At 38.1% G+C, this 24,005-nt stretch overlaps 1 protein-coding gene across 2 annotated transcripts; it reads right to left on the bottom strand.

Annotated features, from left to right (window-relative positions):
• Positions 1-514: 514 nt before the first annotated feature.
• On the bottom strand, positions 515-18,590 carry AGA (aspartylglucosaminidase). Of its 2 annotated transcripts, none has more exons than XM_071807685.1 (9): positions 18,493-18,590; positions 16,847-17,000; positions 16,078-16,190; positions 11,179-11,291; positions 10,027-10,141; positions 7,958-8,033; positions 6,919-7,026; positions 4,657-4,790; positions 515-3,816 (listed from the first exon to the last, which is right to left on the bottom strand). In XM_071807685.1, the coding sequence occupies exons 1-9, from the start codon at positions 18,542-18,544 to the stop codon at positions 3,716-3,718; spliced, it is 966 nt and encodes a 321-aa protein (XP_071663786.1). In that variant the 5' UTR covers positions 18,545-18,590; the 3' UTR covers positions 515-3,715. The 2 variants fall into 2 exon arrangements, with proteins under 2 accessions (XP_071663786.1, XP_065693526.2); XM_065837454.2 differs by lacking the exon at positions 18,493-18,590 and adding an exon at positions 18,311-18,485.
• Positions 18,591-24,005: the final 5,415 nt, after the last annotated feature.

Below are 24,005 nucleotides of genomic sequence, written 5' to 3'. Positions count from 1 at the left end.
ATCTGTACATAAGAATGTTCAAATAAACTAAGACTGCTGGATTTCTTGCTGAACTGGATTTCTTATTCCTTAGGAACTTTAAATGACAAATGCTAGGAAAGTAGAAATATAAAATGCAACCCAACTTCACAACTACATTCAAATGGCAGAGCTCACCACTTTTTATATTTCACACAATGCCAGCAATCAAAATAGTAATTTACCAACAAACAGAATTAGAACTGAAATATATCCTGGAGTTGGCCTGGAAAGTATCCAAAGGGTGAAAACAACAAACTTCCTGTTCATCTAACACATAAATGTTTTTATCCACGCAGAGCTTTGAAATCACCTTTCTTAACTAATAAAAAAATCCCTGACATTTACAACACAATTGTTTTTGTAAAGCTCTACCTGGCAAATGTATAATAAAAAACTTCTATTTAGAAGATTTTTCCATATCCTATTAGGTTAAAAAAAAAAAAAAAAAAAAAAGTCACCAGTACCAGGAATTCCCTGAAAAAACAGCACACTGTGAAGTTGCTATTGCTTTTATTTCACAGATCACCACTTGTCACTGTAAACAGATCAGCTAATCACACCAAGAGAGCACTGGACCAGCAGCTGTATTTACCTATGTTGGTTCCAGCTATGGTGGGGAAAAAAAAGAAGAGCACGAAAACACAGATGATTTTATTAAATGCACAAACATCTAAAAATGTTTGCTGCCTGACTCAGCTTCAACAGTAATAACAAAACTAGTCACAAAATCCTGAGATTCTGCCACCTCTGCTCCACAGACATGCCAGTAATGTTCTTTTGCTGTAAATTTAGTAGAACTTATGTGGAGGAATGAACAGACCCCCTAGTGAGAACATTTCTAGTTCAGTGATTAATGTATAACATACCAGTTGTATATGAGAGCCTGAGTAAATTTAACTGTATCACTCATGTTTCCCCACACACATAGACTACAGATAACAGCACTGAAATCCTACACATACTCTGTGTTTCTGAACAAGGATGCACACAGTTGTTAAGGAGTTATAACAGTCATGAGATAACTGAACCCAAACAACAAAGTGTTCTTCAATAAGTACATACATGACATTGCCAGGGTTCATATAGACTGCTTTATTAGAGAACAATTCAGTGTCATGCAAAAAACAAGCTACAGTTGGCTTTATTCTTCAGATCATCGAGCTAAGATTCTGTTTCTGTCTACAATGGATGAAGTGACAATTTGGTAAGAAGTTTTAGAAATAGAAGATAGGCAGGCTAGCTAGAAGCTAATGAATTTAAAACACAGCCTTAAAAAACCCCCACAACTTTACATACAGGATACATTGAACTGTGCCACTAACTTGTAAACATTCATATTCTGTGTAGGTTTTTTCCTCCAGTTTGTAGTAAAAGTTCAAAACTAAAACCTTAAAAATAGAAAATTCCTTGAAATCAGAAGCCATGACTCTTTTTTTTCAACCACAGCAGCAACTGTCATAGAGGTTTTGCTTACTTTGGGCAAGAGTTTGTACTTGTAAAAAGCTTTCTTAAAAAAAATCATGTGTCCGCTAAGCACAAGAGAACAGGACTTCTACTATCAAGCTTTAAAGAAATATTTTAGAGACAAAATATTTAGCAAATTTTTTTTTAAATTGAGAATTCTGTCCATAACATCTGAGCGGCGCATTTATCAATATTATAATTTAATATACTGTCAAATTATCAATATATTACAATAATTTACACAGACTAACCCTTTCATTTATGATAACTAATTCTGCATGACAAATCAACCTATGTTATTAAACCATATATATTAGTACATATATCTTATGGAGACAAGTTTATGTATAGAAGAGCTGATTATGCAGCGAGTTAGAATTGTAACACTGACTTCAAGGTATGTCTAGCTAGCACAGAGTGGCATAAGGACACTAGAAAGCAAGGCATGGATGTCCCAGCCTCTCACAAAAATATATCCTGGTAGACTCAGCTTCAGCAGTCTGAGATGTTACCACCCAGCTGCCAGTACTGAATCTTCTGTGTTGACGACCCACAATGCTATCTTCAAAGTAACAATTACAACATTACTTATAAATGATAGATTAAGGTCTGCTTTTATTACCCAATGATTTTATTCAAGTAAGCAAAGAATAAAGTGTTTATGACAAAACATCCTCATTTTACTCGCTCCCCCCTTTTAATTTTTCCTGGCTCAAATTTAGCAAATATTCAATCAAACGATCAGCAAGCCACAAAGTTAAGAAGGTGATCTAACAGATCTTCAAATACTATAGAACAATCCTCAAGATGCTGAAGTTTTTTTACACTCTAGACACAGAAAGTGACAAAACCAGCTTTGTTAACCGTAGGTAACTGTCATGATCTCTGTATGCAACTGCTCCTTTGCAGAAGTAAACTTGCTACAGGAAAGGGCAAGTACACAGCATATTAGTGACAAGGAAATCACTGTGATTAAGATTCATTACTTCTGCTACAAAAAAAAGGTGACAGAAAGATTTCCACCTGTCTTCATATCCACTTAGAGTCAACACAACACTCCGTGAAGGCTTGTACTACCAAGGATGTTTGGATCTCCTCTCTATTCAAATGTATTCCTCTGCTGTGAAACAAGTTAGAAGCATCCACAAAGAGATCATCCTTACCCCTTAATTAAAACTATGAAATCTTCTCAGTTACTCTTCAACTCCCTTTCCTTGTTTATCAGCATTTGCACACAATTTTCTTTTCCAGAGAAAAGAAAACCTGGACTAAATCTTAGAAAGACAATTAAATATTCTCAGAATAAGTCTCACATATAGAGACAGAGCCCCTCTCACTCCCTGCCCTTTATTCGAGATTTCTGCCAAATATATTCTTCACTTTTGGCTACTTAGTTCTTATGAAAACAGACAGACTAGAATAGCCATTATATGCTGAGCCTCTGCATGCATATGACCACCTGATCACTTTATGAGATCGCTTTGAAAGTAGGTGCTTTTTTTTTCCTTCTCTCAAGTGACCAATGCTCTACTTTCCCCAAAAAGCAGGTGAAACTTGGCATTCCTTGGAAGTAAATACACAACAGAACTTTTTGTAGTATTTAGAACCACAGTTTGGTTTTCAGGTTTTCAAAAGTTTAAGAATTGAGTCGGACTTTAAGGTAATGCCTACTAAATTTGTTACTTAAAAGACCTCAGTAGTGAAGCACATCAGTTTCAGCCATTTTACTTAGATGTAGATTTTAAATGGAGAGTTGCCTATGCTAACTGTCAAAGTGTCAGCACTAACTATATTCTTGCAACTATGTTCACTTCCCTCAAAGTACATCAAGTCAGTTTTTTAAATCTTGCTCTAGATCTGGTGTACAGTCCTAAAATGACATTCGTCCCTTTGAAGGCAACCGTGAGGCTGATGTGGCCCCTGGTGAAAATGAGTTTGGCACCTCTGCTCTAGATTACAGCACCAGTCTACAATCATTTAGAAATAAATTACCAAAACAAATAGATTAGGAAACCACAGATTAAGTTTAGTTGCACTACACAAAGCCATAATGAAGTAGAAGATATTAAAAACAGTGAAGTAGTAGCTGCACCATCAACATACCTTTGCACTTGGTCTGCATGATTATGCAACAGTGAAAATGAACAACCATTTAAAATAGTAACACCCTGGGAAATCTAGCACTTTCCTCCTCTAAGTTTAGATGCTAATATAATAGGACAAAAAGAAATTAAATACAATCTACTACTTGCTCAGCTGGCTGACTTAGCAAAGGGCTAGAAACCATGAAGTGAAACTCAGTGAATCCTGGAATTTTATTACATGCAGCGCCTAGGAAAGAAAGAAACAAAAAGGTATAATTTGATACATTTAGTATTAGTGTCTTTGTCATTATACTTCATCACCTGAAGACCCAGTTACTAATTCTACTACCATGGAGTAATTATTATTTTACAATCTGTTTAATCCAAGACATCTTCAAAGTATTTAATTTTTAAGTAAAAATACAGTGCTACTGACTGCTGTAGTGCAATTAATGCCCTTATAATACAATTCAAAACAGTAATGTAAGTTAGGAAAATCTCTCTCTCTCTTTCAATCCTGATTAACTTAATGAGTTCCTCCAACACTAATCTCTTAAACACAGAAATATGGGAAATAAGAGATCAAAGAACAGCAATAAGCAGTCTAACTAAATAAGCCATGTTGATTAGCAAATTGCATTTCCTACTGATCTAAGAGTTCACTAATGAGATGCCTGGCACAATGACTGATCTTGGATTACTTTGAAGCTATGCTTAATAGTCACATTCTCTCTGCCTTATGCCATATCTAGGGAAGGCATAAGCATTCTTCTTTAAAAACTTCAAATTAACCATACACAGCCCAGGAAAACACATGAAGGTTGTAAATATTTTTGATTTTCATTAAGACTTGGATACATTTTGTGAAAGTCTAAGACATCAAAATGCAGAGGAAAAATTAAAATATCTCAAGTCCACACTAGGACACAGTTGCCCTGCTAACCAGCATTTGATATCATGAATGGCCAGTTTCGCTGCAGTGTTCAAAGAATAATTAAAGACTTTTGCTTTAAAATCCATCTTCAGTTTTGTACTTCTGTGACCTAGGTAGGGTCAACAAATTTTGTCTATTAAGCAAAATACATACCATAACTTCCAGTTGTATTGGCACATATTACAGCACCAAAGAAATTTGGGGCATACTTCTGGATTCTGGAAATAACTTTCTGACAGGCTATTGCTGGGTCTACTCCCATCCTCATATACTCCACAGCTAGATAACTGAAAAAACAAACAAACAAACAACCCCACACCCAGACAGCCATCTTCAGGTTATATATTCTAAAATATCATTGACAAACTTTGATTTCTTTGCATAATGGAAACACATGATAAATAATCTTTAGCCAAACTTCATATTGGCAATTATAACTCAAGTTCTACAAAAGTAATTAGAAACAGGACTAAAAGGGACTGCAAGATATCATCTTTGCCATCTATCATTCTAAGGCAGGACCAAGCCTGGGACAATTCTCTGATCATTTGCAAGTAAAAGAGGCTAAGCAACAGATCAGCTGAAGAACTGAAGAAGCAGTTAGAGAGTTACTGGCTTTTATTTTTCATTGCCTGATTAAGTTTGACATTAAAATTTATTACTAGTTTTCAAAAAGGCCCACATCAAGATGTTTTGAAGAAAGTTAACCTCTGATATTACATTACTGATAATTATCGATTTCAGTAAGCATTAAAAAAATCTTTCAGAAAAAACTTTCTGAAAGCCTCGAAATTGACATATTTTCTTTATTTCATGAATATGAAGGTGCAGTGTTTCGATCACAGCTCTGAGCCAATTTCAAATTTTTTGAAAGCCAAAGTAAAAAAAAAATCTTACTCTAAATGCAAGAGTAATCAACATAAACTTCCTTTGTATCTACAGTATCATTAGACAAATGACTATATGGGCTTGACATGAATCAGTTGCATTTCCAAAATGTCCTCAGAGGCAAAAAAATTACTTTTCTTGTCATTTTATTTCAGAAGCTGAAGATTAAAAGATAACGCATAACTTACAAGTAAACCCCACTAGATTTTGTCTTGATGAAAGACGGATATACCAAGACCAACTCTTGTTACACTAAGACTCATCTACAGATAGCGTTAACTATAGATCTTATCAAAGTACTGCTGAAGAGAACTTTCCTTGCATTTTGAGACTTCCTGTTATCTTTGATTTATTTAAACAATCAATTAGGTTCAAGTTATCTAAAGATAACTGTCTGAATAGAAAGCTATATTTCACAGGGGTCTCTTCACTAATCAAAATCTCAGTAAGATGCTACTATCTCAAAGAAGGTAGGCAGAAAATGCTAGCAATTTTGCCCTTTATTTGATGCTTCTGGCAGGTCAATTCTGTTCTTTGTTTTCATGTGGGAATATCTAAATAACACGGAATTAGAAAAGATCTATCTCTACACGGAATCTGTGATTAACCACCTAGTCTGAGTTTTCTAAAACCCGGTGGTGCCAACATAAAATGTTTTAAGCATTACAGCCAAATCCTTCAGGCTACTAGACTGTAATGTAAGCTTTTATTGATTAACCTCATAGTGGAGCTCCACTCACAACTACTGTTGGTATCTAATACCTCAGGATAATTCATGAAGTTGTCAATTGCCTTTTATTTGAAGCCTGGCTTGGAACAGCTTGAAACTCATCGAGGACATTTGTAAATATGCAACAGCTTGCAGGAATTCATAACTGCCAGAGTTTCAGGAAAAGCACCTGAGTAATATGAAGGCCACTGCTATATATTCCTTCAAGCATCAGTGCCCATTATATTCAGCACAGACTTCCATAACTCATTCCTATTGAGACCAACCCACAAAAATGACTGTCAAGACTTAGTGATGAAAATAGCCATATTTTACATGGGTTATGGAACCATGACAACAGCACTAAAAGATCTCTTCCAGTTTCAGATTAGATGAAATGACATAGGGCTGTTACAGTGACACCTTCCCACCCTCCTGAGTAATCTGAGACTTGGCCCTCATCCTTTCTACAATTTATAACACTTTTTCCTGCACACCAAAACACTCTGGAGGAGAAAGCTAATCAGTGCTGTTAAAAAGCATGAAGGTTGGGAATTGGGAACATACTCATTACCTGCTGCCTGTTTGCTCACAACATGGCAGTATCAAGGAGACCTGTCATCAAGATATTTAAGACGTCACTTATTTTAAAACAGATCATAAGAATGATTTGATTTTGCTACTGTTCTTTCACCTTCCATTCCTTTTCCTCCCACTTCAGCAGCCAGTAAGTCAGGCTGTCTTTTTAATCAATTACTTCATTTGCTGAGTTCACATTTTGCTAGAGAAAGCTAGCAAATTCTGCCCTAAGGACAAACCTGGGTAAGAAGCGCATCATGACATCACCATCCCCAGTGGCTGCAGCTCCTCCAGCTGTACTATCCGCATAGGATCCTGCTCCAGCTATTGGAGAATCTCCTACACGGCTGTAGTGAACAATGAAGAAAAAAATCAACAAAACAAAACAAAACAAAAAACCACACACAAAAAAAACCCCACAAAACAAAAAAACAAAACAAAAAACCCAAAACCACAAAATGAAAACAAAAAAAAAACATCGAAGTTGAAACTATCAAAAAACTATCATTTAGTAATTCCAGTGGGATTGCATTAATGTAGTAGCTCTTGGCCTGATATTGGCTAGTTCTTACGACTTGGGCACACTTTTACTTTGTCAACCTTCCTGCCTCCAGCTGGGTTAGCGTTAAACTCACGGGAGAACAGAACAGGTAAAGAGGTCACTCCACTGCAGTCAGAAATCTTGCTTTAAAACTACTCATAAAAGTGATCTGTGATAACCTGACTGACCTGAGGCTTAATCCACCTCCAATGCACAACTGTTTGTTATTATACTGGCTATAGTTAGGGCAATAAGGTTTAGCCAGTGGGGAACAGTAAGCAGCTAGGGACATTAGTATGTTCAATAACTTGTTGCTAAATCCAGAAGTTGTCTGACTTGGTTGACAGACAAGATTCCTAACTGGGCAGAAAAAAATCTCAAAGACAAAACACAGGCCTAGGGCTCTGATTCCGTGTACATTTCTTTGGAAACCGTGCACCTCTCCAAAACACTTCTCGGTGTCTGGTGCCTTGCCTTGCAAGCTGCCTCACAACTGTGCCAGTTGTTTGTATTTCTGTATTGTGAATGAAGGCAGCTGAAAAACAAGCATTCTCTCAAACACACACAAATTATCTTGCAACTGAATCAGTTTCTCAGTATTAGGATTTATGGCAGTGCCCTGAAATAAATAAGGACATTTTATGATCACCACAGTCTAAAACATAAAACCTTTAGACAGGCTTAACATAGGAAATGAGGTGGGAAAAAAGCTTTTTTGCAAAACCAGAAATACTAACCCTGGAATTTTATGGACTGCACCATTAGTAGATGTCCCAGAAGCAACAGTTCCGCTCCTACCAATTACAACCATACCTAAAATTTTCAACAGGGATGAAACACATTCAGAAACATTCCTAATAGATTTATTGACACTCTCATTCTGAAACAGAACCACAATACCCAGACTATTCAAACTACTGATACCCTGAAATACAAAAAAGTCGTACTCTTATAGAAAACAAGTTGTTTAAAAAACACATTTGGAAGCTTTTTGGATGTATTACAAAAGCACATAAAGGAATCTAGAACAGTGCATGCCACATTGTTTAGAGGTGTATGGCAGTGCTTTCCAGGCAGCCACTCTCTGCTGATATACACCAATGTTAACCAGTAGAGAACAAGTACATGGTGACACCACATCCTGCACCAGTACCATCAGAGCAAAGCCTAGAAATCAAAAACCATGCTTTACAGAGATTAAAAAGAAGTCAGAAAAATGAACTGAAATTTGGCAGGTGAAATACTGCCTACTGAAGTAACAAAAATTACATGACAGGCAATCAAATGTGTGAATAAGCCTACCCCTCACTAATTTTGTGCTGACAAGGAAGACACTTCCTCATTTTAGAGAAGTTTAGATTGCCACTTGGAACAGGATTTGGGATCAGCTGTTTCTCCATAGACCAAGACTTCACCTCTTTATGATAGGGCAAAAATTGCTGCTGGCAAACTCCAGTACAAAGTGAGAGTCAAGAAGCAGTATTCAAAGAGTTGAGTTTTGATTCTCCAATCTCACCAAGCAGTAACTCCTTCTCATAGAAAAGTTTCCTGACCAGCAGAAGATAAAAGCTTGAAGGCATTGACTCTATGGCTACCACTAGCCTCTGCAAAAAGACTGGAAGGGCATCCATTCCTACCAACTTCCTAAACGCTTTCTCAATTAAGACTCTTCTCAAAATGTGGTAGTCAAGGAGGCACTTCATGTATAAAACAACGGGGTGGAAGAACTTGAAATACAAATGCAAGCACCATCATCTAGTACAAAACAGCTTAGGACTACTTAACGACACATCAATTCCTGAACTATATTTAGCAGATTCCCCCTTTCATCCTGACATTCCACAATTTCTGAGTTTTCTAGCACATACTGAAGACTGTATATTCCAGTAAAGAAAGCTACCTACCAACTTAAGAATTGGGTAGGTTGCCTGAGTTCTGTAGAACATTAATTGGTTATTAGTCAGGTGGACTGGAAGCAAAGTAAAAGCATTCACACTTGAAACAACTTCTTAATTCTCAGTATTGCAAATATTGTCAGGCCGAATGTTCTGAATTGATCAACTGAGATAAATCCAGACTAAACCAAAAAGGACAATTTTCAAGACTACCAAGTATTAAGCTTTGAAAGACATGAATCTGTAACTGCTCCAGTCCTTTGTCTGATCTGCTCATTAATCAGCTTATAAGCTTAGCAATTAACAGCCCTCAGTAAGTACGCAATCAGAAGTCTCTGGGACTACTACTGCTAACCTGTTCTAAGAATATTATTGATTTAGTCAAAAGCCAGAACAGAAGAAAAATAAAAGCAAGCTTTATTTTATTAGTTTAAGGACTGTTTGACAAACATGGCTTTTGCTTGGCAATAAGACTTCACTGTTTACTCATGTCTTCCAGCACCACAAAGTCTTTTAAGTTGGTCTGACAGCTACAGAGGAGATTTGACCTAAGATAACCATAATCAAGATAAAAATAATTATTTTTAACCTTGATCAGTTTTCTAAGCATACATACCTTGGCATAATTACTTTGGCAGCTATCTGAGGGAAAAAGCAGTAGGGCAATGAACAAACAGCTAAGGGCAAAAAATGCAGCAAGAGGCTGTGCAGCCAGTGAACTGGAAAAACAAAAACAAGCCAACAAATCCTACTCTTAGGTACTCCATCCTAACACATAAGTAACACAATCTTGAAAACACTATAAATAGGAAATAATGTCTATATTAAATATTTTCCTTTAAACTCAGTATGATTTAATCTATAGGAGAATGAGAAAAAAAATCAGCATCAGAGTTATGAAAAGTTATTACCAATTGTATCATGATTATGAACACTTCTTTCTGAGATGGTCTGTTCTTGTTTAGAAGTTACTTTTTCAGGCCGTTTGTATGGTCCACAGGATTTTGAAGAGTCTGGTACCACATTCTGTAATTAATTTTTTATTTGCATGAATAATATGGTTCGTGACAGATACATTTAAAAATACTACAATCAATATCTATAATCTACTACACAGGTATCAGATGCCTAATACTTAAATTATACAGCTGTACTGCAACCCTGCAAGTTGTTTTGCTTAAATAATAAAGACTGAATTCTGATACTATATGGTAAAAAGTTCTTTCTACTATAATGTTATGTTATTTAAATTAAAGATTCTCCTTTGCTCAACTGACTGTTAAAAAAACCAAACCAAAACAACAAAACAAATGGAAACAAACAAACAAGAAAACAACTCCAAAAACCTAACCAAACTTATTCTTCAGCAAAACAAAGAAAATTTTCAAGCTAAAAAAACACACCAGAGGAACTGAGCTTGTTTTATTAACGCCAAGCCAAGATATTATTGTCAAGTACATATCATAGTCAAGATATTTTCCCAACTGAAAAACAGAATTTGTATTGACTTAAAATGGTTCAACAATGCAGCATTTCATTTCCAAGAAACAATGAACGCAATGTACAGACATAGAGAAATCTGCAACACCAATCCCAAACCAAACAAAAAACCCCAACAAACCAACCTCAACGTAACGGGTAAGTTTAACATGGACAGCTGCACTAACCTAATGTGTTCACAGGTATGCGTAAAGCCTATTTAAGGAGCTTAATTGCTACTGTAAGACTTTGTTTCAGAAATTTATACATGTATCAAAAAATACATATGCTATTTTGTTTAGTTGAAGAAGTCCTGTCCAAATTTAGAGGTAATAAAAAAAAAATACACAAAAACACTACTGCAGCAACATAAAAACCAACAGGATCTAAGAAACAAGAGCTAGACACATACTCTTCCTGATTCTACCAAATGCTTGGTAATTCCACATTTGTTCTGTTTAATAAGTAAATTCTTTTTTTTCCTTTACATGGAAAGCACAACTTCAATATAAGCTGAAAGGAAGAGGCAATGCTGCATTGCTGACTTTCTAACCCCCACTGTCACGACAACCACTGCACTGTACCTTCCAGTAGTTTGGCTGACAGTGTTGATTGAGCCACTTTGAATACACCGAAAGAGATTCTTGGGTAGTTAAATCTTCATATGGAAACCCCATTTTTACAGCAAACAGGGAGGCTTGAAAAGCAACAACAAACCCAAAACAATTTATTTAATTTTTTATACATTATAAGATAATGCATTAATGTAATGTTATCTAGAAATCAAGAAACTCTATATTTTCTGTGGAGGTGAGAAATACGTCTTCAGAGAGCAGTATCAGCCATTATAGTGATGTACCACTGCAGCAACAAACTGCCCTTCACTGGCCATATCAAATTTCCCCAATACACTATAACTATGTTAACACATGTAAGTTGCAGCATGGAAAGAGAAACCAATTCAAGTCTGTTAATCAAATGGACACAAATAACCTGGAGCAAGAGTGGCCTGGGCTGTGTGTGTCAAAAAATATTTAAATAAATGATGCAAATAAATTTCCTTTAAAAGGCTAGTCTTTCATGAAATCTAAGTAACAATGTGGCACAACATTTGCCACTAAAACACTGACACTAGCAGAAATCAATCCACCAGCTTACATCATATGATACTTTTTCCTTGCAGGTTTAAAAGTGACTGTTTCCTTGTTTTGAAAATTAATGCACTATGCATCAAGGGAGCAAAAGAAATACCAACACAAGTGATGAAAAAATGATACAGTTCTAAGAATGGCTTTTACAGTTAGAGAAAGGGAAAAGAAAAAAAGATCAACTGTTCTTCAATCTTTCAGCTGTAGATACCTTTGATATTACTTAGTAACAGATACTGTTGCTAGACTCAGATGCTTGAACAATTTATATTACCAATTCTGGATAATAATGTCACTACAATACACAGCTGAACAAGCTTCTCCAGTCCAAGAAGTAAAAAAAGCCTTCAATTATTTTTGGACAGTTTTTCTGTGTTTTTCTTAAAAACTGACACAATTAAGTCTCTTTGTGCTTGGAGCAAAATAAAATTGAAAGCTTCAATTAAACAGATATTTTATTTCCAGCTTTTAGAACAAATAGGCAGGTTTTTTTGTTTTAAGGTAAAATTGTGCTTGTTCATGTTTGCCAGTCATTCTTTCATGACTTTTGAAGCTTTGTTTCTATTCCAGGAAGCAGAGTTGGTCATTTTTACTCTCTCAACTTTTTACTTGGATTGCTGGTCTAGGACAAAAAGGTCAGGCACACTATGATTATGAAACTTTCCTGTCTATCGGAGACAAACTTGAAAATTTGTTGGCAGATGATAACCAAAGTTATTTGTTTTTTCCTCATTTGTAATCATTCTGCACAGAATTTCCCCCATCAGACTTAGTCTACACTGGTATACAGGGCCTTCATTGCCAGTTTTCTATGACCTTTCCTAAAGAAATTAAGCAATGAATGTAAAAAGCAGCTCTTTCACCACTGCAAGAACTGATCACTGTGGTTATCTGTTCAACAAAAGCTACACCAACTCATTCCTATGTACACTAATGCCATTATAAACCTTAGCTGTAAAAACACACTAGCTTTGGTTATATTCTGGCTTACATCTACAACAGCAAGAGTCAAAGAAGACACCAGCCTTGACTTGCATGACTTTTTTTTGTTCAAGGCAGATTTTATCACCACCACAGTGTCATCCTCTTCTGAGGATGGCTGAAGCTTTCATCATAGTTTGCAATTAGCTAAAAACTGTTCACATATAACTCACAGGATCAGCTACCTCATGCAATATGATACAACGATTTAATCACTTCCCCAATTTGAATTATCCTCAAAGCCTCTTTTTGCCTTTTTTTTTTTGGGGGGGGGGGTTAGGGGGAGGGAGGTAAAATAATGCAATTTGTTAAATTTTCATTTACCAGGTGAAAATGACATAACAATATGACTTCAGACTTTAAAAGTTATCAAATTTGAATGATTTTGTTCACTGAATAATTATTTCAGTGTTCACAGCCTCTGAGACAACTTTTCATTTCCAGATTTAGAACCTGCTGACTCACACTACCAGACTTTTTTATTTTTTATGTTAGAAGACTACCAGTTCTTTTATCAATAATCAGAGGCATGGCTATTTTAAAAAGAAGATGTGCTGAAGGGCCACACAGCAGGGGTAAGCAATCCAGGTTGTTTCTAGAGAGCATCAATGACAACTTCCTGACACAAGTGACAGAAGCGCCAATGAGGAGAGCTGCTCTGCTGGACCTCATACTTACAAACAAGGAAGGGCTGCTTGCGGTTGTGAAGGCTGAAGGCAGCCTTTGCTGCACTGATCATGATATGGTGGGGTTTAGAATCTGGAGAGGGGGAAGAGGGCAAGATCGCAAGCCAGGACTTCAAGAGAACAGAATTTGGCCTCTGCAGGGATCTGCTTAAAAAAAGTCCCATGAGACCTGGACAGAAGAGGGGTCTGAGAAAGCTGGCTGATACTCAAGAATCATCTCCTCCAAGCTCAACAGCACTCTATCCCAATGAGTAGGAAGCCAGGCAGAAAAGCCAAGAGGCTTACATGGATAAACAAGGAGCTCCTGGCAAACTCAGACATAAAAGGGAAGTATACAGAAGGTGGAAGCAGGGACAGGTAATCTGGGAGGAATATAGAGACACTGTCTGAGCATGCAGATATGAGGTTAGGAAAGCCAAACCCCACCTGAAGTTGAATCTGGCAAGGAATGTCAAAAGCAATTAGAAGGGTAACCAAGTTGCCACAGATATTGTAAGGTCTCCTTCCTTGGAGATATTCAAAATCCATCCAGACACGGTTCTGGGCAATCAGCTCTAGGTCACCCTGCTTCTGCAGGGCAGTTGAACCAGAAGACCTCAAGCCCCTATCAACCTCAAGCATCCTGTGATTCTATAATACATCCTCTTCCTTAAGTTCTCTATGTAGTAAAGCCCTTAAAATACCTAAGCTTGAACTTTTTGAGTCAAAGTAAACAGAACTGTGAAGACTGTCCAGGTATCATGACACTCTAACAGATTCTGTCAGTGTTTTTAACACTGAAAACAAAAATTTCATGTTACTTTCATTAAAACTTTACTGCAAGGATCAATGGACTGCTCACACATTTTTAAATGATCAATACAAAAAATTAATACATGCCACAGCTTGCTTCCTCCTCTCTACTGTCCACCAATCATAGAAATGAAATTCTAGGAGACAGGCAGACTTTCCTCAATTACACCACCGAATATATTCAAATAAAAGTGCAGTTTTGCTACGGGTTAAAAAATTGAGAATAACCTCAGCAATATTGCATCTTGAATTAAAAAAGCCTGCAGACATGATACACATTTATATTAAAAGGTTGTTCTATTTTAACTTGCTTTTCTGGTGAAAATGTAAATATTTTTATTTAGAAAACAAACTATGTTTTCTTTCGCATGCTTTTTTGCAGGTTCAAATATATTCCTCTGAAGCCATAGCCCTATCTTCTCTTAATCAATCTTTACCTGGTAAAGACAGCTACACTTTCCTTCATCCAAGTTCCTATTTCCACAAAAATGCATTATTTCACAAGAAATACTATTCTTTCTCAATTTCTCCACTGCTTTGATTCATTCACTAACATTTATCACCGTCTCAAATTTTTACTCAGATATATCTTCAGCATTCCTGACTTTCTTTCGCCACTACTGCTAGACAGTTTCTCCTGAGGGAGTTCTCACAGACAGCAAGGACTAAGCACAACAGCTTTGTCCACATGACTGCATTATGCAAAGAGCTATTTTCTTAGACTGGAAAACATATTTTAAATCAGCACTTTAACTCTTTCATTTCTTCATTTTTCCTTATCTTTTCTACTCATTCTACCAATCAAAAGTTAAAAATATTTTGATAACTGTCAACGATGGGGAAAGGAGTATTATGTGCATTTCCTCCTCCTCTATTTAACATCTGACCAATTTCTTTTTCAGTATCACCTGTGAAGTCTTTTTTATCAAAGCCACTTGTAACCTCATCATGGCCAACTGCTCGAATTAAATAGAATCTGCAAATCTATCTCTCTTTTCAGACCTTCCGTCAAACACTGTCCTCACCTCCCTCTATTGCCCTATTTTACTCCATCAAAAAGTGCTGCTGCACTTATTTCTCTGTCATTCTGTACACATTAATTCCTTCAAGAATATTTTATCTTTTCTTATCAATTTCAAAGCACTTGACTCACCCTTAATGCTCAGATGTCAATTTCCACATTATCTCCACATTTCTTTCTGAACACACACACATACATTTTAAAAGTCCTTAACTGTGTGTGAGCCAAGTAACCTTCCACTCACTACTCATACACCTCCCTGGAATCTATATCTCTTTTGAAACCAGTACTATTCTAACAGTAACAGCTCGTGTTTTAAACGCTCAACTATTCCTCCAGTTTGCTATTGCTCTCTGGTTGTGCCTAGGAGTGCAACACATAATGTAATTTTTTATATTCAAGCTATCACTAGTATTTTTAAACTATGAAATACAGTAATCTTACTCAATATACACTAAAATATTAAAATGTAACTGTAGTGTCTATTAATTGTTATTCCTTACACAAAGTTACTCCATGGTTTTAAATATTTACATCTAACAGCTTCTATAGTGTCTCGTATCAAGCCATCTTTGATACATTTGATATCAGTGGTATTAACAAAGCCTTGGGATTACCAGTCAATATTTGCAGTTAAGTTGGTGGAAAGACCATAAAATTGTATTTTTCTTTTTATGCACAAATAATGGAATAAAATCTAATTCATAGAGTTAACACTTCTAAATTATTTGACTAGATTAATTTTATTGCCAGAGAATACTTCCACCTATATTACCAAGATTAACATATGGCCATTTTAACAGGAAGTGTTTTAAGAAGAGGATGTGACTTGGAAACAGTTAAAGGAATAATTACCTGACTCTCCCACTAACAATGTATGCTTAGTGTATTCAATGACCTTTCGCGCTACACCAATTGCATTTTTTACACGTCTGAGATCCGCAACTGCTCCAACTTCCATAGTGTTACTGGAAATAAGAAATATTTAAAACTTATTAAAAATACAAGAATACTTGTACATTTTTTATTAGACAAAAATCTGTTCTCATCTAAATTAAAAAGCTTGCTCTGTTAAAACATTGCTTTAATTGTTCTATGCTATAGATAGATGGCATCACACTAGTAGGGAAAAACTTCATACATATATTGTTTGCTTTTACAGGCACGGGGATGTTGCTCAATTAACTGTAACTCCATTTACAATAACATTTTCAGTAGAGTAACTGCTTTGTTACATAAACTCATAACATGAGCCAAACACTTGCAATTACTTTTTCATCAGGACAGCTTTAAATGGTAAATAAAGTATAGAAGACAATTTCCCCAGAAGTGAAATACTTATGGAATGGATGTAAAGGGAAAAGTTTAAAATGCTGCAAGCCATCTGCTTTGCAACTGCTATATCTAGAGCTGGATTATTGCACTACATGTAAAGATTCTATAATATAACAAACCTGCTTAGTTACTATTCCATCCTTAGATAAGGATTTTTCCTCATTACACAACTTAACATATAACTTGTCCCACAGTCTGCCCTAAACCAAAAAGATCTCTCTAACCACCTTTACATGAAAGTGCACTAAAAATTACAGTAATTTTTCTGTTCTCCATGCAGTTTTCTTACCCGTCCATAATCATTGCGTCCAGTGTTGTTTCTCCACTTTCATCTGGGTTTCCTCCATATCCCACACTCCCATCACATTGGTCAATCTCACACTGACCACAGCCTCTCTCCACCGCATCCAGCTCAGAACCTCCCAACTGCAATACTCTCCAAGCTGTAATTAACACAAATAATTAAATGTCACCAGTAAAACAGTCTCCACTACTGCTTTAAAGAATGTTTTAAAGATTAACATGATGAAGATGACTGGGAAGGTGTTATTTGCTAACGATCATCAGAGCTTCTATGTATTAAATAACCTCCTCTGCCCAGAACCAACCACTATTTTATCATTGCTTGTTTAAAACCTTTTAAGTGGGAGTGGGGGGAGAGAGGGAAGCAAATCTTCTAACTCTAAACCAATCAAAAACTTGTAAGAAGCAGCCCTCAAAGAAGCAGCCCTTAAGTGTCCAGCTGCAGAATAAAATACCTAGAACACACAGTGATCTAAAAGATCTAAGCCAACATCATTAACTACACAAGGAAAAAAAAGTAGAAACTATATACAATAAATTAGTATATATGAATACATATACTTCATGTATATATTAAGTATATATGAATTAGAATACTCTGCATTCTCCTGTTCAACCCTTAGTCTTCTGTTTTTTAGGATCTAGCTCATGGTGCAGTTTCATAAGACATTAGAGACGTGCCGAATGACATGACTTGAATAAAGTGGGCCTGAGGCTGAAGGCTTCGCACGTACGACATTTCAGAAGGTTGCACCCCAGGCAAGACTTTCCAGGATGCCTGAGCCTGCTGCCATTGACAGCAGCAATCCTGCTTCCTCCTCCTCAATCTCAGAAGGGTACCCTTAAAAAACAAGTCACCATTGCAAATAGCCACAGGAGTGCAGACCACATTATTAGCAAAAGGCGGCTTTTAATTTAACTTTTCCACAGCTCATAACGTCCTCATCCTTTTTATTATTTTTTTTAAACGCATTTTTCCCACCATTTAAAGTTAAACCATATGTTTACAGGCAACACCAGGGCTCAGCGACAGAGCGCCATCAATGCAAACACCAGCTTAAGGGCTTGGCCTCTTCCCATGTGCAGGTAACCTGGCAGCCCCAGGCCCGGTTTGGGGCCGAGCTCCCCGGAGACCCGACACAGTCGCTTTCCCAACAGGCAGAGTCCCCTCCCGCCGCTCCGCTGCCGGGCCCGGGGCTCGCCTGACGCTGAGAGCGGCAGCGCGGGCTGCAGGGAGCCCGGGCCCGCTGCAGCCGGAGCCGTTTAACGGAAGCGAAGTCCCAGCCCCCCTCTTCTTGCCACAGATGAACGCCGTCACGGCTCCGACTTTGTTTTTAAGCCAACATCGACTCCCAGAGCCCGCCGCTGGCCCCTCAGCAGGAGGAGCGACGAAGCGATCGGCACTGCCCTGCCCTGTGTTCCCTCCCGGCCCGGTCTCCCGCCGGGGCACCTGTCTCTGCCGCCTTCCTAAACGCCCAGGTGTTGATGACTACAGGCAGGGCACCGGCTGAGGCGCCGCCCGCCATCTGCAGCCCGACGAGCAAGAGAGGCACAACCAACATCCGCCCCTGACGGCCACCGCGTCCCGGCGCCATCGCCGCCCGGCCCGGCCCTCACCGCGCCGCCACCAACCAAGGCGCTGCGGCGGCGCATGCGGCCCGGCCGCGCCGGAGCGATACGACATGGGAGGAAGGGCTGCTCGTTCCGCTGCGGTCTGAGCGTGCTGTAGGTCCTCCTAGGGAACGTTGTTGTGACAAGGAAAATCCTAAATGCCTCCCAGCAAGGGCCCCAAGCATATTAAAATAGAGCTTGTGTATATTGTATGCCCCTGCGTGTGTGGAAGCCGGCCTACTTGTGCGGAGGTCACTGTCTGTCGATGAAGTGACCAGTATTGGAGATAAGCCGCGGTGGTGGGAACGGGGCGGTGTGGTGGGTGCCAGAAGTGACCCAGAGCCAGCCTGGAACGGCAGATAAAAGTGCGTTCAAAAGCAGTCTCCGTGTGTGCTCGAGCGATTCTCATGAAGCATCTTTATGTGCTGCCTTGTTAACATGTATGTTTTTTGTCAAAAGTGGAGAGATTTCTGCAAAGAGTGCATTTTGGGGTCTGCTCTAGCAAATTACTTATGGAAGAATCTGTAAAATGCCTTGCTTTATAGCAATCATAAACCATATAAGTAATTTTTTAATCTCTCCCCTGCTGTTCAAGCTTTTCATTATAAACCATTAGCAATAGTTTAACCCCATTTGACACGTTGCCATAGTAGTCTGACAGTTTCCAGGCTTGTGGGCTCTCCTGCTGTCAGTGTAATGCACCAATTTGTGTTCAGGCCTGATTACATTCAAGCAGTTGGTGATCATCAAGCAGCTATTATTTCTGAACAATGTGAAAAAGGTGACTTATGCTAGAAGAAGTGGATATAAAATACACTTTCCCCCACCCCCCTTACTCCTTTTCAATGTATAATTGGCCAAACTCAATTATACTTAACCAGCAATGTTGCTTGTCTTATATTTGCAGTAAGAGAGGACACTTGGACCTCGTGTGACAAACTCAAGCTCATAGGCACATATAAATTGTAGGTGTACCCAAGCTAGTTTAAAAAGCCTGAAGCAATATTACTTTTGGTATGAAAAAATGATCCACAGAGTTTAGAATCAAATGGTTGTCACAAAATAAACAAATTATCCTTCAATACAGAAGTTGCAAAATAATAAAATACAGTATTGGGTTTGACTTTAGTAATAGTATGGCCTTGGTTTCAGTCAGTTCCCAAAAGCAAAACTACAGATAGTCTAGAGAAACCTTTAGTCAGGTATGTTATAGATGACCACGATAAATAACACGCACTCGTCAGAATAAATTGCTTAGTATTTATTGCAGCAAGCGGCAAGCGGGCAAAACAGTGCTGGGCAACCGGGGAGTCTGTGCTCCACCAGGGCGCGCCTTTCCAGTAGCAGCAAGCTTGGTTTAATGTGGTAAAGGATTACATATTCATGGTTATTCCAAGAACGCCTATACATATTCATAACTTTTCCTCAAAAAGGCCGTTCTTATTAAAATTAGTTCCAAGGAATTATATCTATAGTCTTCAGCTTTGGCTCTTTCCTGTTGTGCCTGCGCAGTGTCTCCGGGTGGTCACGGGTGGGGGTCTTTTGGATGAAGGCTGCAGTCTATTTTGTCGTGCATTTCTTATCTTTGGCCTAGCGCACTGGGTTTGGCCAAGGCTCCAACGGCTTGAGCTGGTTTTCCTTCTGCTTTGTGCTGAAGACCCCCGTTATCTTGTTCACACAAGGATGCAACTGGGCCCTTATCTCTGCCAGTCTCTTCCTGAATGTTCTGCAGGGTACACTAAATTAGGCTTTTACACATACCTGTGGAACAAGTTTTTATACAAAGACTGCATACAGGTTGCATTGTTTAATGGCAGCATGTACTAATACCATGTTATATGCTCAGGTTTCACAGCCACTGATAACATATCCATTTAGACCGGTTTGATTAACAAATATATTGTTAAGTCTATTACAGGTAAATACTGTTAGCTGATTTGTTTCTGATATTACTGCTTTTATTTCTGCCACATTGTCACAGAGGCACCCCGAGGTTAGTTTTAGGGGACAACAGGGTCCAAAACAACTTTCATTAAACTGGTGAGAAACAGGGTTTTAGCACTCCAAAAGTGACTTAAATACAGGTTCAGATATCAGTTGAGGAAAATTAGTAAGGGGCAGCAACTAATACAACAGGCAGTCCACAGAGTGCATGGACGTGGCTTCACCAAAACAGGGCTGGAGCCGCCCCTAAATCCGGGAAGAGTACACACTTGCCTAAACGCGGTGTGGGATTATTTTAAAGAGATACACGTACTCATAGTGAGTACGGAAAGTGTACACTCGCAATTCTGCGAGGGTAAATTTATAATACACTCGCAATCCTGCGAGAGTTAATACATGTGCAAATGTGCACGGAATATTACACGTGCTTATGTGGAAGCACGGGAGGAAAATACACCCGCGATTATGCGAGGATTAATTTTACACGTGCTCATATTGAGCACGGAAAGTTACACGTGCATATGTGCACGAAAAGTATAAATATACTCGCAATCCTGCGAGAAGTTTTACTGACACACATGGTGGCAAGGCAAGCGGAGTCTCCATCCAGGGGGGCGCTCTCGGCAGCAGCATCTCACTCGTGCTCTGAGAGACTCGCGGCAATGAGTGGAGTCTCAACAAGAATCCCATTTTTATACTAGCTGATCAGATCTGACTGTAGGCATTCCAGAAGCTTCTCTGCACCCCCACAGTGGCTGTGGGGTGCCCCTGAAGCCTCCAAACATCCCTACACTGGCCACAGGTGCCCAGCGGCTCACTGGCATCTTGGTACTCCCTTCTCCTAATGGCCCTGGCCAGAGTGCTCTGGGGCCAAACAAAAGAAGCTGTTAGCCTCAAGTAGCAGAGAGAGAGGGAAATGTGCCTACTCCTTCGATACTGAAGGAGGGAGGGGGAGGGGGGGGGGAGTGTGCATCCTGACACACACATATTTCGGTGTAAAGCTGTTAGGGAAAAGGGCCAAAATAAAGATCTGAATTAATGTTAGCTGAAGGAAAACAGAGGAAAGTATTTTCAGGAAAGTAATTCTAGTAATAAGCGAAAAGGTAAATATAATCAAACGTGTTCCTAAAATGGGTGCATTAATGATATTTTTCGAATATAGTTTTCTTTTAGCCAGCTAAAATGGACCATTATGAAATAAAACCACTTTGATACGGGTGTTATTCAAGTAAAATTATTAACTGTGATGGTTGCATCTGCAGGCTGAGCCTGCACAGCGGTGGAGAGAATATTTTTTAGGACTTGAAACAGCATAACATTATGTTTTGAGACCCGTGTAGAAATTCAGTTGGTTTGATTTCTGTGGTATGCTTTCTAACAGCCATTCAAAAGGCAATAGAAATAAATGCAATAATGTATTAATGCTTTACTGTATACAATGTTATTTAATACCATATATTTTTATGCTCAGTGTGGAAAAACTCACAAAGCAAACACTGCTCTCAGGTACAGTGTGTAAAATCAACAGCAAGGTCGATGAAACTCTGGTTTCACATGCTGAAAGCTGGGGAGAATTTGGTCATTATCTGTCCCAAGACAACTCTGCAAGTCAGTTCTGCTACATCTATCTGGGCTTTGTCCCCCAATACTTAGTGTTATCTTAAAGGCTGTGGCTAAGATAAATGGTGATACCAGTAGACTTTTCTCTCTGCAGCTAAAAAGCAAATCAATGTTTCCACACACAAATGCATAATATTGGAAGAATATTCTGGAGAAAGACTTGTATGGACAAGGAATTACTGAGAGGATCTACAACAGACAACACTATGACTGAAAGGCACTGAGTAATTAATGAAAAACACAGGAGGAAATTCACCTCTTTCCCTGACCGTGTCTATTCCTACAGTGGCCAAACTGTGACCTCAATTATATCTGTGTGACCTTATCTAGCACCATCTGTTCAAAAATGCATGACTAGCTTCTTTTTGCTGTCTCAAATTTTCCATAAGTGTGCATTGAAACCCAGTTAATTATTGCAGTTATATGTGTAATTTGTTTACATTTTTATCTTGATTTTACTTACAGTTTGTAGTATTAGCATACACAAACACATGAAAAGCAAATCTGAGAATAATTTTCTTAATAAGAATCATTAACTGTTTAATTAGCATTTGCTATGGAAACTTACTTAAGTGTGAATATTTTTGACACCTAAGATCATAGAATGGATTGGAAGGGACCTTAAAGATAATTTAGTTCCAACCCCCCTGCCATGGGCAGGGTCACCTTCCACTAGACAAGGTTGCTCAAAGGCATGTTCAGCTTGGCCTTGAACACTGCCAGGGATGGGGCATCCACAGCTTCTCTGGGCAGCCTGTTCCAGTGCCTCACCACCTCCATAATGAAGAATTTCTTCCATATATCTGACCTAAATCTTCTCTCTTTCAGTTTAAAGTCATTACCACTTGTCCTATCACTACATGCCCTTGTAAAAAGTTCCTCTCCAGCTGTCTTGTAGATCCTCTTTAAGTACTGGCGGGCTGCTATAAGGTCACTCCGGAGCCTTCTCCAGGCTGAATAACCCCAACTCTCTCAGCTGGTCTTCATAGGAAAGGATTTTGAATCCATCATGCTTCTAATTAAGATAAATTTTTAAATGACCCTGTGTTGTGGTTTTCTGGTTTTAGTAGATTTGTGGAATCACTGCACTCTCAGTTTTTAAAATTCTTTTTTTTTTTTTCTTTTTTCAGTCCCTTTCATGGCTTCTTATAATACATATGTTTTCTCATTCAGTGAACAATACTGGAAAGGAAGAAGAGATTTATTTGTGGTGAATGTCTCCAACATCTGCCTCTTAAATCATCTAGGAAAGACCCTTATGCTTTCTCTCATGCTTGAGAAGAGATATCTATAAACATATTCAAAGCTACTTAGTTATCCTCGCCTGAATCTGCCATAAAACTCAGCATCACTGTGAGGTCAGTCAAAATGTTTAATGTTTAAATCGCGTCATTATCCAGACCTCTGCCTCCCATAATGTTCTCATGTTTTCATGTCTTTACTGACAATCTTTTTCCATGCGTTATGTGTTCTCTTTTACTTGCACCATAAGGTCTTTTGGGTATGGATTGTCATTTCATTTTAAGTTTGTACAGCATATAGCACCAATGTGACCTAGCTTAGCACTCCTTGATCTTTGACATTACACTGATGAGCATCAATGTATATAATGAGAAAAAAATTACAGATGCTAATTCTAATAACCAAGCAGCCATCAATAATAACAATAATAGTCATGCTTCATTGCTAAATTTACTTTTGTTACCACTTTTTAAAATCAGATTGCTAAGTTACAGTAGCTTACTTTCTTACTTCAGAAACTCAAAATAATTATTATGTGTCACAGAATAATATATTCCTGTAGTATTGTTTTGCCCTGTTGCAGCATTCTGTCTCAAAATAGGTTATGTGTAATATATTTCCTATTTAAAATTGCAATACTGGTTCACTGTAGTAATAAAGTTGTCATATGGAACATGTACTGGACCACTTTACATTGTTGGAACTGCTTTTTTTATTACAACTCCTTG

The sequence above is a fragment of the Patagioenas fasciata genome, chromosome 4, assembly GCF_037038585.1.
Source record: "Patagioenas fasciata isolate bPatFas1 chromosome 4, bPatFas1.hap1, whole genome shotgun sequence".
Taxonomy (NCBI): domain Eukaryota; kingdom Metazoa; phylum Chordata; class Aves; order Columbiformes; family Columbidae; genus Patagioenas; species Patagioenas fasciata.
The sequence above is the reverse complement of the archived record's forward strand: the minus strand, read 5'-3'. Positions and strand labels throughout refer to the sequence as shown.

What these genes read in the sequence shown, in the direction of transcription:
- AGA (XM_065837454.2), bottom strand. Translation starts at nt 18,455, where the DNA reads ATGGCGCCGGGACGCGGTGGCCGTCAGGGGCGGATGTTGGTTGTGCCT. An exon ending in ATGATGCGCTTCTTACCCAG is followed by an intron (nt 4,791 to 6,918) that starts GTTTGTCCTTAG and finishes TTGTTTTTTCAG; the next exon opens with TTATCTAGCTGTGGAGTATA. An exon ending in CAATACAACTGGAAGTTATG is followed by an intron (nt 3,817 to 4,656) that starts GTATGTATTTTG and finishes TTTCTTTCCTAG; the next exon opens with GCGCTGCATGTAATAAAATT.